Source organism: Larus michahellis, chromosome 4 (assembly GCF_964199755.1).
Source record: "Larus michahellis chromosome 4, bLarMic1.1, whole genome shotgun sequence".
Classification (NCBI taxonomy): domain Eukaryota; kingdom Metazoa; phylum Chordata; class Aves; order Charadriiformes; family Laridae; genus Larus; species Larus michahellis.
In genome coordinates, this window is record NC_133899.1 from 53328008 (window position 1) to 53345526 (window position 17519).

The 17519-nt window shown below is 49.3% G+C and overlaps 1 protein-coding gene across 6 annotated transcripts in view; it reads right to left on the bottom strand.

Annotated features, from left to right (window-relative positions):
* Window positions 1–5406: 5406 nt before the first annotated feature.
* Window positions 5407–17519, bottom strand: part of SUSD6 (sushi domain containing 6) — an 87834-nt gene continuing 75721 nt past the window's right edge. For all 6 annotated transcript variants that reach the window (XM_074584847.1, XM_074584848.1, XM_074584845.1 and 3 more), the window contains 3 exons: window positions 14978–15116; window positions 13300–13721; window positions 5407–11467 (listed from right to left, as the gene is read on the bottom strand). In XM_074584847.1, the coding sequence (XP_074440948.1) occupies window positions 11442–11467; window positions 13300–13721; window positions 14978–15116 (587 nt within the window). In that variant the 3' untranslated portion in view covers window positions 5407–11441. The remainder of the gene's footprint in view (window positions 11468–13299; window positions 13722–14977; window positions 15117–17519) is intronic.

A 17519-nucleotide genomic window follows, 5' to 3' on the forward strand; every position in this document is an offset into this window, starting at 1 on the left:
TTTGATCTTAAAGATAAATATCCTTTCCTTTATTCCTCCCCAAAATGATTTATTTGGTTAGGGGAAGGTGTCTCCATTGTTAACTCCTAATCAGCGCCCAGTCGCCAGAGGACGTACACGAAGTTTGTCCAAGGGCGGGAGCCGACACCCCCCGACCCCGGCGCGGCGGGGACCCGCCAGCCCATGAAAGAAGTGTCCGGGGGTGCTGCCACCTCTCCTGCACCATCGGGGACCAGACCCGAGGCGGGCTCCCCCCGCCCCCCGCGGCTGGCAACCAGCCGCTGCCGGCAACGGGCCGCGGGCGGGCGGGCGGGCGCTAGGGGGGGGTGTGGGACCGCCGGGCAGCGCCGGGACCCGGCCTCCTCTCCTCCGCCCCCGCGCCTCGGTGGGCTTTCCAAGCAAGACCCGCCGCCGCCGCCGCTGCTGCCGGAGGGGGGCCGGGAGGGACTGCTTTCCCTCCATCCCCTCTGCCTCCCTTCCTCGCCACTGTGGCTTGGGCGAGGAGCAGTCAGGCGTCGCCGTGCGGGTTTTTCCTCCTGTGGGAAAGGTCAAGACGCAACGGTGATTCGCATCCTCGAAAACTGACTGAGAAAAGATCCCCGGTATAAAGTTATGAAGATGGCTTCTAACAGGGGAAGAAACAAAGAAGCAGCATTTACTCTCCCTGGATCTCTCATGATTGTCTACACCCACTGTAGGGGGAAACTACAAGGCATTGGTCCTTGGTTCCCAACCGCCAGGGACCAGGACCAGCCCAACAACTGATAAACCAACCAAAGCACCACCACGCTTTGTTCCTTATTGCACTAGTAAGCAAGAAAACCTAATTCCAGCATCTCAGAGGTACCCCAGCACCACGTGCCCCTGCGTCCAGACCCCTCCCATGCTCCATTCAGTTGCATTTTTACCACTGTGTTCTGAAATTCCTAATTTTGCTGCCAAAATGCAGCAAAGAAGAAAGCTCACCTTCCCGCAATGACTCTCCCGGAGTCCCCACTGACCTGTCTTGCTCTGGGAGCAGCAGGGCCTCCATTTGATTCCCTGGGGCGTGGCCCTGACTGGTTTATCTCAAACTCAGCCACGAGGCAGAATAAGGAGAGAGCGATTATGTAGCAGGTGTTGCCTTTGGCATTACAGCTTCCACGATGAGGAGAACCAGTAGCTCTGACTTACCACTTCAGTCATTCCCTTTCAGGCACAGCCTGCGCTGGAATAAAGGGGCCGTCCCTCTGGGTGATGGCTGGATCACCACATGCAGAAGAAACACCAGCTCGCAGATAAAGCGGAGATCTGGAAGAAGATACATTGGAGACGTCATTAAGAGCATTGGTTTCCCTCTGCGAAGCAGCTTCTGGTATGACCTGGAGAAGGTTACTTCAGTTTCCTGGGCCTTGTTTTTCCCCCCTCCCCGTGAACAGGGACAGTGTGGACCTTCCTGCCCACTGAGATGCCATGAAGATAAATTCACAGTTATTTGTAAGGTTTTGAAAATGCACAAGAGAAGCACAAGAGAAATGCTCAACAGTTTCAGCAACAAATCAACTATTTTAAAACTTCCTGGAGGAAGCAATTATGTGGAGCCAGGTTACGTTTATGAGGGGAGACACGGACTGTGGGACGGTTACAACTGTGTCTGCAGAGCTGAGCCCAGGATCGTAAATCTCTTGGAAACAGCCGTTACAGGGACGTCGCTGCCAGCGGCCCGTGGGGGTGGAGGGAAGTTGTTTGTGCAAGACCTGCTGTCCTGTCCCACCCGCGGGGAGCCCCCCCTGCCCTGCAGCACCCAGGGACGGGAGCATGAGGTGGGAAACCCAGCACTGTCACCTCCTGGGTGCCAGGCTTCCACTTCTGGCTCCCATCAGGCATGTCCAAGAGGGCTTTGCTGCCTGAGTTTTCCTCCCAAGGAAAACTCTGCTACTCCCGTACCTGGCCCCTGGTCTCCTCAACAAGAGGAAACTTTAAACTTGGAATTAAAGACACACATTATAGACTTCCTAAACATGGGTAGCGTGTTAGCCCTTCTTAAGGGAGGGCCTGCCTGATGGGCACAGCCAGTGCAGAAGCAAATCCAGCTGTGTGCCAGCTGTGGCCAGCAGCTCTGCCCAGCCCAGCCCCGGCCTTGCAAAAGGCATCCCCAGCTGCTATTGTCCTGTAAGGAGGGATGTGCACCGCCAGCGCCAGCTCTCCGACCTGTCCTACCACCCCTGTCTGCCCCTGGACCGCAGGGAGGTGGCAGTGCCAGGCACAGGGGACAGGAGCAAGGTGAACTACACACACACCTTGTCCGACAGCGGTGGCAAGGGGTGGGACACCTACCTGCTGCCAAGGCCTCCCTGGCACTCTGGTGTCCAGAGCACGCTCCAGCCTACCATGGCTCCCTCCTCCTTCTCTGAGAGCATCAGCCCTGCGCCCAGCAGCACCCGACTGCCCCAGGGCTGCTGGGCGCCCTGGTTTGGCACACATGGGGACAGGGAGAGCCCGTCTGCCCCAACAAAGTGGGTCCCCCACCTCACTTGGGATCCATGGACCTGGAAGACGAAGTCCGCTTGCCAGGCAGAGCTGCTAAACACAACATGGTCTCAAATATCCTGAAGTAGCTACAAGAAGACCTGAGGGGCATGACCACAGAAGCAGACAAGGGTGTTTGTGCCCTGAACGCCAGTGTGTTGGCACCAGTCTGTGCCCTCTTGCCCCAAAATCTGGTTTTTATCATGAATGTAACGAAAAACCTGAGCTGTGTCACAAAAAGCCACCCTGAGCTCAGCATGGGCCAAGTAACAGAGAGCTGCCAAGGGACAGCCACCTCCCACCGAGGCACCCTCGGGGCTCTTTAGCTCTGCTGTGTCCCGGCCCAGGTCTCACTGAAGGTTGAGGGGAGGAATTTGCTGGGAAACATCATCCTCCTGCAAAAGGGAACAGAGAGAATCAGGAAGTCCATTATCTCAGTTAGTCCGTCCCTTCCCTGGCACCGTGCGATGCCAGCTTGGTGTCGAGAGAGACCACCGCAGTTTTGCCAAGTACCGCAGCCGACAAGGGCTGGCAGTGTGTCCCGGCCGGACCCTGCTCTCTTCTCCAGGGACAGCCATGGTGGGTGAGGACAAGCACTCATTTTGCGAAGCATGGGGCTTGTTGGCACAGCCTGCCGACATCCTTCTGCTTCCGGGGGGGGAATCCTGCATTTTGTGACACCCTTAAAAACAGGCCAGAAGCAGGGAAGGTTTCCGGCAGGGGCAAAGCTACGGTGCATCGGGGGACGATTCAGTAACACAGTCCCCCCGCAAAGCTTTCCAACGGTGGCGTTGCAGCACGCAGCACCCAGGGGCGGTGAGGAAAGGCTCCAGATGTGCTCAGTCCTGTTAAAGCACGTGGTTGTAATGGGGCTGGTGTGCCCACGGCTTTGTGTTCCTGGAAAATCCACACGTACAGAACATCCTGTCTGGGAGCCGGGCAGCGCAGTGTGCCGGCTGGCAGGACGCCTGGTAAGGGCAGGAGCCCATCTATCCCCTTTCCCCAGCAAGTTTCTCAAAGCGGCTTTGTAGCGGGGTCGATGTCTTTGTGGCGAGGCCGCTTTTCTGGAAGCGGAGTTGTTCCTGCGAGCCCTGGCCTTTCCGCCCTGCAGCCAAAGGGCCGACTGTTATGGAGGATTTCCCAGACCACCCACCTCAGGCTGGCGTCCCTCAGGCTTGGCTCCTGCAGTCATTTCCCATCACAGGCACAAACCAGAGGTGACAAATTATTTCCAACCCGTCTAATAGATAAGAGCTGCAGAACAACGAGAAAGGCACATTCCTGGCTGCCAGGATTGCCGTGGCAGGAGACTGCAGCCCAGTGAAAAATAGGAATAATTTAAAAGCAATTCCTGGAGGCCAGCGACTCCCGTGAGCCAAGTGTCTGCTACGGGAGGGCAGGCAAAGGCCACAGAGCTCCAGTTTCGCAGTGGCAAAACTACAGTAAGATCAGCTTGCTGTGTCGGAATCATTTATGGAGTAAACGGAAATGGGAGGAAGGCAGGTGTCACCTTAGCCTGCCTGTTCCTCCACAGAGGAGAAACACCATATATGTGAGCATACAAAAAAATCTCATAAGGAATTTAAGGACTTTGCTTTGAACAAGTTGGCCAAAAGGATCTCCTCTGCCCTTCGCCTCTCCTCCTCTCTCCTATTACGCTACCGATAGATTTCCTTAAAAGAAAGGAACGCTCCTTCGTACACTTGCCTCAAAGGGCAACGTTACCTTAGGTTTTTGAAGGAATACAAAGAGTAATAGTAATAAAGAGGACTGTATATGGCACTAACAGAACAACGGGGGTCAGTTCCGCTGGAGTTTCTGCTTCTGCCGTCCTCCCGGTGCGGCGCGACTACCCAGAAGAGGGAAGACTAGAGCCCATCCTCACCCCTCGCCCCGACCCGTGCGCTCTACACCCACCTGTTTTAAAAGACCTCTCCAGTGTCTCCTACGCACGTCTCCCATCTCCTCTCCCGCTACCTTCTTTGGATTAGTACTTTGCCAATGAGAGCTATTTTCCCTCTGAAAATAGCATCCTCTTCCTATATATATTGTTCTCCCTTATCAAGTCTCCAAGATTAAGTAGTCATTTATTACATTCACCCCCTTCTTCCCCTCTGAAGCCCTTTCACACCACACATCATCTCCTCAAACGTTTCTCCCCCCTCCCCGTTCCCACGGTGGGCAGCTTGGCCAGCCTCCCCTGGCTCACTGTTCCCAAGGGCCCACCAGTGGATGGAGACGTGGCAGCAGCTATCAGCCATCGGTGCCGTAGCCACCAGCGCAGGTTCCAAGCCCCGGTAAGCAGGGGACTGTGAGAAAACCACCCAGCAGTTGTTTCAAATGCTCCCCAAAATACATCTTCTCTCCTTGCATCAAATCCAGACCCAACCTTGCTCCCTCCTTGAGGCCTCCCTGGGGCTTTCATCCAGCCCGTGTCTCCTGAGGCAGTCACCCCTCCTGCTCTACTGCTATGGCCTCTTCCCCTCGCGCGCAGGCCCTGCGGGCAACACATCTACCACCGCTGTGGCAGAGCCAAATAAAACTGCCACGTCCTCCTCCCAGCTCACGTTCTTCCTCTCCATTGCTGACCCGCCGCTGCTGCTTGCTCCCAAGTCCCTCAGACCGCACAGACGACGTTTTATCCGGGGGAGCAGAGGAAGGGACAGAGCACTTGCAGGGCTCTGACCCCCACCATGAGTAACCTGCCGCGTCTGCGCCCGGCGCTGCGGAAAGCAAAAGCAAACAAGTGCCTCGTCCGGCCTCACCAGGGGACCTCACATAGAAGGCTCTGCACCACCGCAACGCTTTCACCAATCATCCGCTACGTCGCCAGCCCGTCAGGCCCAAGCAGTTAAAAAAAACAAACAAACAAAAAAAAACCACACAAGAGATTACAGATTCACTTCAAAAGAACTTTTCTTTTTTTTTTTAATTTAGAAATGCAGTTATATACATAGAACAATTAAATTAAACTTTGTACAAATATTAAAATACTATCTTCACACCCACTGCAATGTACAGGATACCAGAAAATATATATAAAATAAAGCAAAATAAAACCAATTGAGTGACATCCTGCACAGCATCAATTCTGCTTTTGTTTTTAAATCCCACATATATATGGAGTACCATTCTGCAAATAATTCCATAGTGGTGCAATTCAGATGAAAAGAAAACACATACAAGGAAAGAAGAAAAGATTAATGCACAAAGGCAATCAAGCTCCCCTTGCAACTACCAGCAGCCTACCCACCGCGTCAGAGGACGTCTGCTTCAGGGACAACTTCGCTTCATTTTCTTATGGAAGGAAGCCAATTTGAGAACCAGAACTGAAACATTTTCCAGCACAACTCAGTTGCCTCTGTCCTTGCTTACCCCAGGGCAGAAGCAAAAGCAGAGCTTACAGAAAGCATGTGCAAAGCATCAGTAGAACCTGTTTCGGTGGGTACATGTATCCGTACACCACCTGCAGAGGGTTGAGTTCGGAAGCGGTGCTGAGCACAGGGCCCCAAAGAGAAGCGTGGGAAGCAGCGTGCTCTGTCCTGCTGTGGACGGGCAGGAGGAGGGGATGGAGGATTGAAAGGGGGCTTATTTCCTATATAAAAATATGCTTTAAAATGAAGCCTGCTCTAGGAAACCTCTCTGCGCTTTCAAAGTGTATCGTAGAGAATACGTGTTTTCTAAGAAAGTTCTTCTGCGAGCAAAGCTGTTCACAAAGAGCAAGTTCAGTCTGAAGTTCCCTGGTAAGGACTGAAGGGCGAGGATGGGGTGAGGCAGGATGTGCAAAACGGATGGGTTTTATTGCATTTATATACAGAAACCAGAAAGTGAAATTGATTTAATAAGTTAACTGGATAGAGTAATAAGGCAGATTTTATTTGTTTTATTTTTTTTTAAACAACTGCTATCAGAACAGTAAAACCAGGTTCTGCAAACATGTTCTAAAAAGGTCAGCAAGGAAATCTCAGTGTGTCCAACCAGTTGTACGTTAATTTTTTTTTTTTCCTTCTCATATAGCAAGCCTGCTGGTGTCTGCCAAATCATTTAAACAAACCACGAGCTTCCTTACAACCCGGCCACGAAGGCATCAGCCCATCAGCCTGCAGCAAACCTCTGCTTTCAGTCACAGCTCTTCCTCACCCCCCACCTTGTGTTTCCTTTTCTGTACTGCAAATGATTTCACCATCCCAGATTATTTCCAGTGGCTGAGCCTGTTGCTTTCTTAGCCCCACTTCTCACTATTGACCCAAGTCATCCACCTCTGGGAGCATCTTAGGATGTTGTCTCCCCAAACAAGTGAAACAGATTTCTTCCTAACACATCTGACTTCTTTGTGTGCCGAATGGTCAAATACAGGCCTCAGGTGCTTTAAAAGAACCACCACACTGGAGCTGAAAGGCTAAGGAGAAACCTCAGGGGAGACGTCCAAGGGGTAAACGAGCAGCATGCTCACTGAGCAAGCATTCTTCTACACAGCAAGTTCCCTGGTGGTTAAAAAAAAAAAAAAACCCAAAAAAACAAACCCCAAAAGGATAAAAATGCATTAAACTCTTCTCCCTCCCAAACTCCTGAAGTTTTAACCCAGCAACAACTCCAGAGACTCACATGCTGCAGCACGTCTCTCCTCCAGACTTCATTTTTTACCTCTTCTACAGTTAATGACGGGGAGATGCAAGCTATTCAAAACCCGAACGCACAGAACCACTTCTCTCGCCAGGGTCGCTGACCCCCTCCAAGGTGGCAGGAGGCTCCGACACAGCCCAGGCCGGCTCATCCTTTGAGCTGAGCTTCATGGTGCCGATGCTGAGAGGCGGCTGCCCCGCTCCCCCAAGGGTTACTGACACCTTCACTTTCTGGTTCTCTCAGACTGGTCCCAGCTCTGCAACGCCCAGGCTGGGAACACTGCAGTAGGTTGCATTTTTATTAATTTTTTTTTTAAAAAAAAAACTATGCAACTGAAAGGGAGCAATGAGGTTATTTTTTATTGCACATAGTACTTTGAATTTCTGAAATGCCCTTTTAATTTTTTTAACCTATCAGACTCCAAAAATAACAGAAACCTTCAAAATAAGTGCTATTTTTATTTTTCCAACGTAATTAAATCATTTTAATGTTCTTGAATATCACAGGATCCAGCACGTAGGACAGAACATGAGATGATTGTCGGGAGCATTTAATAAGAAAAAATGCCTCCCTTTGAATTCTTTTACCAGACATGGGTGGAAAAAAACAGTAAGGAGGCTGTGACCCCGTGAGAAAAAAAGAACTAAAATGAAAGAAAAAAAAATAATCATTTACTGTTGTTACATCTTGTAAGGCTGAGCCCCTGTGTTACCCACCCACCACACTGAGATCCAGGCTGCACCGACCCACGGCACCAGCCAAAGAGGACACACTCTTTGCTCAGAAGTGACGAACGCTCCCGAGACAGAGCAGAGCTCACGACTGAGGGATCTTTACGCCTCAGCGTTCGCTCCCGTAAGTAAAGACAGGACTGTGCAATTTAGCTTTTCCTAAATCTCTGCCCAAAAGACTCCCCCATCCTTCAGCCTCTGCAGAATGAAAAAAAAAAAACATGAATGAGTAACAATCACTTGAAAAATCAGTGAGGTGAGGCCTTGCTCCCCCTCCTTCTCCCCCTTGAAAAAAATCATCAAGCAGTCATCTCCCAGGTTCCTCCCCAGCCACAGTACTTCATTTTATATGAAAATAAACTCTAAAGCTGAGAACTTGGGCAAGAGGAATGTGATGCCCCCAAACTGGTTTTCACGTTCTGGCTTGCAGAACGCTCCCCCACCGGTGTTGCTGCAGGGAACAGGCTCTTCTGCAAGCGCTGGAAGCATCAGCTGGGGTTACCAGCCAGCACAGCGGAGACTGGCCTGGGAGCTGCTGGTTTACCCTCTCAGCAAGCCAACAGAAGCTGCCTGTTTATGCCTGATCACAAGATCCACGCTTGCATATTTCCCTCCACCTCCGCATTTCCCCCCCTCCTTAGTAAAGCTATTTCCCACAATTTCTATAAATGAAACAAAATCAAAGCACTGCCTCTTCTGTCCAGCTTGCTTCCTCCTCTTCCCCACCCAAATTAAATTTTCTCTCCCAAACCAGCAACTATTTGCTCTACAATAGCAGGGAGAGGAGGCAGGGCCACACAATACGTGCTTTCTGCCGGCGGAGCAGGCGCTCGTCCAGGGCAAGGTCAGGCCTCAGGATCAGCTTCCAGCTTTGTTGTGGGATTCTCCCCCCAACCCGGTGCTAACACTGGGTTAAAGGACTGTCCCTTGCAGGAAGACAAGCACGAACGTGACTTCTGCACCCTGATTGCTGAGGGTCAGTTTGAGCAGACAGGACCTTAAATGCATAAAGAGCAACTCCTCCAGCTCTGAGCTGGTTAGGTAGCAGGAAAGAAGTCACATATCCTTCCCTCCGCACTCCTTCAGCCTTACCACTACACACGCTCAATCCCTCCATCTGCCCTGATGAAACCAATGAACGAGACAATTTGCTCAAGCTTAGACCATTTCCAAGGTAGGAGTCAAAAAACTAAATACAAACATTTTGCGCTTATTTTTTTAAAATTCCAATAGCAGATGTGTAAACAGCATTTGCCTTCTACAGTACTTGCAGCTCAGACACCCCAGCCCACTGTACAACGACATGGGATTTTCATTACCCAAATCAAACAAAAAAAACCCAAACCAGATTTATCGAATCCTCGTGTTAACGCAAGGTAATACGAGCAATAGGGAAGGAAGTTTAAAACACTGTATTTTTAAATTAACAACATCCCTCTAAAACAAGGATAGGGAAAATAGGATTCTCTCATCCACAGGCACACACTGTCCCAGGTGTCCTGGGATTTAACAGCTAATCAGGAACAGAAACAGCGGGCGCATGGCTGGACACTATGGCCAATCCCCATTTCCAGGAATTGGAGCTAAGCCACAGTGATTTTACACATAAAGGTGTTGCGCCACTTTTACCGAGTGCTGTGACGGTATGTTCCTGAAACAACAAGGATGAGGATGGTGAGGATCAAAAACCAAAAGCAAAGCAGCAAAGACAGCATCCCTATTTACGTGTATATTGCCACATGATGTATAAGGCCATGTCATTTTGCTCCACCAACTCAAAAACTTAGCAGCTTCTCACAGGGCAAACACTCCCCTAGTTACTTCAAGACGGTTACGACAAGGTACATGCATCTAAAGCCAACTCTTCTTGCTGAAACCAATACCAGGGAACTGGTCCAGACCTCCCTGGTGAAGAACCTTACAACCACCACAACACTTTTGTGACTGGATTATCTACCCCAGACGAATGTGGCTTCCTGCAAAAAGAGAGTCCTGTTAACAGCAACCAGGATGTTCTGAACTGCCATAGATAACTGTGGGGGGCAGAGGTATTCATATTTTGGGGTTTTTCTTTTCCCTGCTACCAGAACTTGAAACAATCTTCAAAACTTAGGTTCAGGGATAAGCTATGGTGTCCTCTGGCACTGCTCTCACTGTAGCCCTCACAGCAACAGGCAACTGTGTTGTATTTAGGAGACACTTTATAAATGCCAGACAAGGAAGATGCTCTTCTCTGTGGGCCCACTGAAGCCCATTAGGAGAAAAGAGCAGACTCTTGCTGTATGAAGCTAGGAAGACACTAGCCTCTGAGACGGTAGCTACCCAGGGTTCAAGTACCAAGGTACCTAAGTGTGGCTGGAAAGGTAATTTGGGATTGCACCAATGGCATGGGCATTCACTACCTGTGGGCATTTTTTCTCTTGATATTTTCAAACACCTGAACCACTTCCAGATTACATCTGAAAAGTGTTACCTCTGCCTGAAGATCTGACCAAAAGGAACCTCAGCTTTAGTGCAGTATCACCTTAATTGAAAAAGCTTTGAGGCATACAGCTTATTCAGAAGAGCAGGGCCACAAATTTGGCTCCAATCCTGATGCCTCAATGAACGGGGCTAACTCCTAGGTTAACACAGCGTTGGTTAACTGAAAGTCACATCCTCCAAGCTTTCTGGACCTTGCTACCCACAGGCCATTCTCCAAGGCTCTTCTACAACCTAACATCAGGAGCTGCTCTGGCACCAGACCAAAGCTGAAAGGGTTGGTTTATTGGCAGTACAGTCCCAGTCCCAGCTTCTAGAAACACAGCGTAACTAAGTGGGCTGCACAAGTAGAGAAGGAAGGAGGAGACAAAAGCAATTTTGAGGAATGGACTCCTGCAGAGAGTTTTTGAGAAAGGGTCGGAGGGCATTCCTACACATTGGACTTCTCAGCCTTCAGCGCTCTAGCAATTCTCAATGAACTGTTATTGCACAGCTAAGTTGTCACACAGCCCATCTCATTTGAGGCGCTTCTAGACATCACAAGCCGCCCCTTAACTGGGATCCCTCCCAAGCCCAGCTTCAGTCCCAGTGAGGCGTTTCGTCCTGCCCTATCACAAAGAGGATGCTGGAAGAAGAGCCTATATAACATATATACGTATATATAAACTGTGTCTGCACCCAGTGAGCAAGCGGTTTTAGCCCTTGCTCTCCGGGCAGCAGAAGGGCTAGAGAGGCTGATAAGCTGCAACAAGCCGGTGTGAGGAGGAGAAAGGCACGAGAAAAGAGCAGCTCTTCAGAGACTGCTGTCAAACATCTGGCTGGGGAAGAGGAGAGGAGAGCTCAAATCCACTCTGTTCCTTGAGCCCCTGATGCAGATGGAATGGGGAAGCCAGCGCTGCACCAGCCCCACTGGTGCATCCAGGAGGCAACCTGGCGACATCCTTTGGATCTTCAGCTGAGGGCGTCTCTGCTTGGAGGTATCCAGGGTACAGCTCGCGAGGACGGGGAAGGCTGCACAGAGTGCTTCTGTCCTGAAGGCAGGGGGAAGGGAGGAGGAAGAAATCCAAGAGGGAGAAGGCTGGACAAACACAGCAGGCCTCATGCTTCCTTCAATAAGGGAATATCTGAATGGTGGGGGAAGAAAAAAAGAAATAGTCGTCAAACTTTTGCAGTTCAATGCACACCAGAATAACCACCGTTGAAAGCAAGACAGGCTCCCAGTTCCATAATGTTATAATGCAGTGGTCTTCCTGTCATCACAACACAGCAGAAGGTCCTCTGGAGGGCTCTGCTCCAACCTGCCCCTGTGAGCAGAACCAGCGCCAGCTCCAGCCTTGAAAATCTCCACGGACAGATAACTCCATCACCTCTCTGGGTGCCCGTCTGGTCCTGCACTACTCTCCTAGCACAAAATATTACCCTAATGCCCAAACTGAATCTGTCAAGTTACAGGTTGTGGCCACTGCCCCATGATATATCATCTGGATGAGAAGAGTTTGGCTTTGTAGTCTTTTCACCTCCCTGTAAAGTAATTGTAGTCAATTGCTGGCTTGGCCCTCAGCTGCTGCTTCACCAGATTAAAGACGCCCAGCTCCCTCAGCCACTACCCACAAGCCCCTGGCTATCTTGGCAGGCCTCCAGCAGAGCCCATCCAGTTTCTCCACATCTCTCTTGAACTGGGGACTCCACAACAAGGTACAACATTCCCAGTAAAGCCTCACCAATGCTGTTTAGGGGAAGCTAATAAGTTCCCTTAAGAATAACTTCCCTTCCTTCCCACAACCTCATCAATTTTTTTAGTTCCTCTACATGTCCAAGCCATGTTTGTTACTGTGACAGGGATGGCTGGAGATCCAAGGATCACACCTGCCCTTATCTAACTTGAGGAAAGGTAACCTCCTCCAGCAGCTGCAGCTTCCTGATCTTTGAGCCACAAGCACCAGCTTTATGGTCCCTCCTGCTGCAAGGGGCAATCTGCTACTGTACAAGCCTTAGAGGCAATACATGTTTCAGGCAGTGATAAAAATGAGACAGTGCAGAGGTAACATACTCTGATTTCTACAATGCGGACATTTTTTGTTAAGCTCCACTTTTGGATTTCTGCTGTTTACGCACTTGAGGTTTAATGCCCATCTCAGGACATGTTGCCATTTCCGCCCTTTAGCAGAAATCCCCTTTAACTGGTTTTACTGCAAGGGTTCTGGACGGCATTACAACAGCCTTAGGGCTTGACAGCAGGGAAAGGAGAAGTTCTGCCCTGAACTATCTACAAGCCAGTTACGCGTCTTGCCTAAGACACAGCAGTCTCTGCAGAAGCAATCTTAAGCTGCAGCTTCACATCAGCTCTAGCATTGTAAAGCCACTCCTTCAGGGCAGAACAGAAGTCAAGAATGCAAGATACAGTAACTGTTTTAACAGACTTGCCCCTCCGTCCTGTACTTTAAGTTCAAGCACATCCCTTTTAGGTTTTCTCGCATGCCAAGGCTGCGGCACTGTATGCACTGTGGCAGCAAGCTGCTCACTAAAACAGTCTAAAAATGAAGCCGCCCAAATATCACAAAGGGTTTGTATTCCAAGCATATCCTCCCACTCCCACCACCTTGTTTTCCACAAACACAGATATTTTACTGCATTTGCACTATGACACTGGAGGCTGGCGTTGCTCTGTAAATCCTTTGCTAAAACAAGAGCGAGCAGCAGAACCCCGACAGTCCTTCCAGACTGCCCTAGGCTCCCAGTCTGAGAGCACCGCATACTTCAGAAGAAGGTATTAAAATACTGCTTGCACGTTTAAGTTGTGAAACATGCCACAGAGACTGGGACACCTCTTCTCAAAAGCTCCTCTGGTGCCTGACATACACAGGGGCATTCCTTGCCATTTTCATCCTAGGTAGTCAGCTGCAGAACCTACTCTTACAAGGGTCTCCCTTCAGTGCTCCTTGCCCAAGTAACGTACCATCTGTGTATTCCTCGGAGGAAGTGAGTGATAAAAGGCTCTGTATGTCACTGCTTTCTGAATCTTGGACCTCTTTGTGTACAGGTCTACTGCTAGCCATGCCAGCTACCCAGGAAGAGGTAGCAGCCTGATGCACAAGAACAGTTTCAGAGCGCTGAGAGCCACTGGCTTCACACAGTCCAGAATGTCCAGGGGCTTCATCTTCTCTCTCAAGGCTATTGCGAACCCCTTGGTCCTGCTGCTGCATCTCTCTGGCTCCATTCTGCCCAGCTCCCTCTGAGAGCACAATCTGCACTCGGGAGTCCGAGGGTGGAATGCAGTTCCCCGTGCTGCCATACACCGCTTCTTCATAGGATGGCAAAGCCACTTGGACACCATCCACCATGATGGAGACCTGATCTCCAGACACACCTTGGTCTCGCCTCAAAAAAGGAAACACAGAGCGGGGGAAGGGGGAAAAATAAAAATCAAGTTGAGCATTTACAATTTTATACATATTACCAAGAACTCCAGCAACCTCCCACAGCAGAACTCTAACACTCACCATTGAGAGGTCAGAACAAACAGGAACATGAACGGTGGTATAACAAGGTCAAGCAATCATAGCCTTGCATCCCTACTATGAATTGCCATAAACAGGAGCAGAGGCTGCAATTCACAGTGCCCGATAGATTTAGCAGCAAGCGCTGAAAAGGTTACCATGCCTCCCACCTCACCTGCCTCCATAGCTAAATCTGACAAAGATCATGACTCCGAGCCCTCTGCTGTCACAGCTTGCAGATAAAAAAAGAGCTCTGACCACCGCTCATTTCAGCTTGTTACACTGCTGTATTCCACAACCACCAGCTCCGCTGCCCGTTCTGCCACCTTTGCTGCTGGCAAGATAACCTTTGGCGGGGTGGGGCAGACAGCTCTTCAATTGGCAGAGTGTGATTCACCCAGGCTCATGAGTCAGAGTCCAAGATTGATTTTTTTTTTTTTCTTTTCCAGTGGTTTGGACTTCAGAAAAGGGCACACTCCAGAGCTCCACCTCCCAGACTCCCTGCTGCTGTACAGCCACGTCTCTGCTCTTATTTAAGGAGTACCAGTAGCTGATTTGGAAGAGAGAGTCCACAGTGACTTTGTTGACCTCAGTTGGCAGCAGTGTTACAGCTGAGGCCCTCCCCACATCTACAAACCCCTGGCCAGGAGGGTTCTCCTCCCATAGAAAGGAACAATAGCAGATTTGCATGTGTATCTAATCAGCAGTTTCAGGATTTGCATGTGTATCTAATCAGCAGTTGTCAGAATTTCTGTCCATAGGATCTCACAAACAGACTGCAGGAGGTACATACATCCATATACCCAGACACATACTTCAGCAGCTACCCAAAGCTAGAAGCAGCAAGAGATTGATCTATAGCCAGAGTAGCAGAAATCATAACTTTTCACATTCAAGGCCAAGAAGAAAGAGCAAGGAAACCACTCATCAGATGGCATGTTAGAACAGGGACTGCAGCTGGGTATCGCAGACAACCATTTCAGACCACTACTGGACCACGGCACAGAGGTGCCACTGAGGTGATCAAAGCAGGAGCAGAGAAGTGAGGAGATAAGTTGCTCTAAAATGAAAACCTAAACCAAGTACTGGCTGCAAACAGGATGCCTCTGAGCCCCTCCAGCCCCCAGCTACACTTACCTGCTATGATGGAATGACTTCAGCTTTGGCTGCAGCAAAACAAACAGCACAACTAAGAGCAGAATCAGGGCGACGGAGCTTGCTGTGGAGGCTACTATGGACAGCGTGGGTACTCCAATTGTTGGAGGAGAGTCCTTTTCTACAAAACCAAGAGGAACACAAGGTAAAATGATCCACTCCCTTAAATCACTGCCATAGGGAAGGAAAAAAAACCAAACCACACTGCCTGCCCTCAGGAATTATACTTGGTGCACACGTTCAGAGTTCAAGCTGACACCTCTCCATCAGCTGTAAAGGGAACCTAAAACAAAACGTGCACATATAACGGTCCTTTGGAAAAACACAAGGCAAACAGAAAAGCAGTGCAAGGAGGCCACAGGAACTGATAGGTGGTGGTAAAGGTCACGTTATATAAAGATCTGGCTGAGCAAAAGCTAAAAAAATGTCCTGATGTCATCAGCAAGGCCAATAATTGTCTAGTACAATAAGCAGGATATTTTAGACCAAACAATAGGAAAAGTTCCAAATAACAGCTTTTCTTGGCTAATAGAGCAGTCTCCCAAAGGAAGGGGTGGAAGTCACCTGGCTGGGTATGTTTAAGATGCAGCAAGCATTCAGCTTCTCTCTCGCATTCTCTCTCACAGAAACGTATGCCAGGGAACAGATAGAGAAGGCAGATGTTCCCCTCAGGATGCTGAGTTTTCAGTGTTAGATACAGGCACCCTGTTCACATTACTCCCCCCCATCCTTCCTCAGCTGTGCTGTGTGACTGTACAGGAACCGATTTGGCTTTTTAAGGTCCCCTGCAAGACAGAAATAAATTGGGAGTGGAGAGAGAATGGCCCGGAGCTGGTATTGCTAAGCACTGCATATCATGCCTAGAATGCTACACTAGCCCTTTCACCTCCCTAGAGCAAATAAATGTCTGTATATGTGTTGCTTCTATCCCTGATTTATGTCTTTGGTAGAGACCTGAAAAACCTCGCTTCCCCATTTGCAAATACTATTGGGCATTTCACATTCAGGACATTCCCACCTATCAAATCCTCGATTCTTTTTAGCTACATTCAACACATTCTTCGGGAGCGCAGCTCCCAAACTGCAGGAGGATGCAGGACACACCTGCAGGTAAGGATGAGGGTAAGAAGAGCACGCAAACAGAAGAAAAAAGCTGAAGGACCACTGTTTTTAAGAGTACCGCCTGAAATCTACGTCCAAAAAAGGCATGTAAGATGGAAAGCAAGTCTGCATTTTCTGCACCTTCTCTTGGGGAAAAACCTATTGGTTTAGTTGTTTAGAACTTGTTTTCTGAAGTTTTTGAGAAGTAGCTTGACCTCTCCCCAGGAAAAACCAATGTCTGGTACATTTTTTCCCTATGGCAAATAGGGTTGAGTAAGGATGTCCATTTTCAACATTGCTCAGGGCACAGACTACACCGACAGGGAACAGGGTAGGCACATAGAGGTGCTTTGTTTTCAGCATCAGTACACGATGCTGTAAAACTGCTCACTACCCAGGGTACACTCCAGTACATTCACCATCTCATATTCCAACAAGATGCTCACTAACTCATTCAATAAACTGTCAAAAGGCTATGGGGCTGACAGGTTCAGAGCTACACAAAACATCTGATAACTGCTAGGGATTTCCATTACTCTATAGGGAGCAGGCAGGATCTTATCCATTAGCAACCTTTTAAGACCTACTGCCTTTCTCTCTACAGTCTCCCACCTCCTCCTCCTTTTAGCCTGGTGAAGGAGACCTGCCAGTTAAACCTCAGCTGTCTCTGACCCTGACCAGTTGTTTCAAAGCCTGTGCTGTGAAAGTAATGGCTTTTTCACTGGGTCAGACTTTTAAGTCCCTGTATTTTTGATAAGACCACTGATCCTTCAGGATGCTAAAGAAATCTGAGGGATTGCTGCTCATCACAACATTCTCTTCAGCCCTGATGTAGACCAAGTGCCACTATGCAGGAATGCGACCCAGGGAAAACTACCTGAAATAGCACAGCTTTGCTCTCCAGCCTGGCTGCAGCAAGAGGAAAGGGGACCACTGTGGAAAGGAAGTTTATGCTGAATTTGAAAAGGCTCTTCAGGATCTAGTTGCTGCCAGGTAAACTCCCAGTTCCCTTCCTTATACATCATAGGAAGGGACTATTGGAGTGGCTGTGGCAGACACTGAGAGACAGCGTCTTTGGGACGGGACACAATGTTCCAGAGATTACAGACATGCAGTGAGCTCCATAAAGAGCTTGAAGAAGGTGCTTTTCTGTTTCCTTCTGATGAAGCGAACACATTTTGCTTTATGGATTATAAGACTTAATCCCAGAGTGTATATCTTGTTGACTCAGGATGACTGAGCAGTAAGACTATATCAACAAGCCAAACTTTAAGAGGGGAGGCAGTTCTCCCTTTGTGCAGTGCACATGCTTTTAAAACCAGAAGAGACATAGGAAAACTAAGAGCTGTATGGTGAACATTTTCCTGCAAACCTTTTCACTTTCCTGCTTTGATGAAGGAATTCCAGTTCAGCTGGGAGAGAC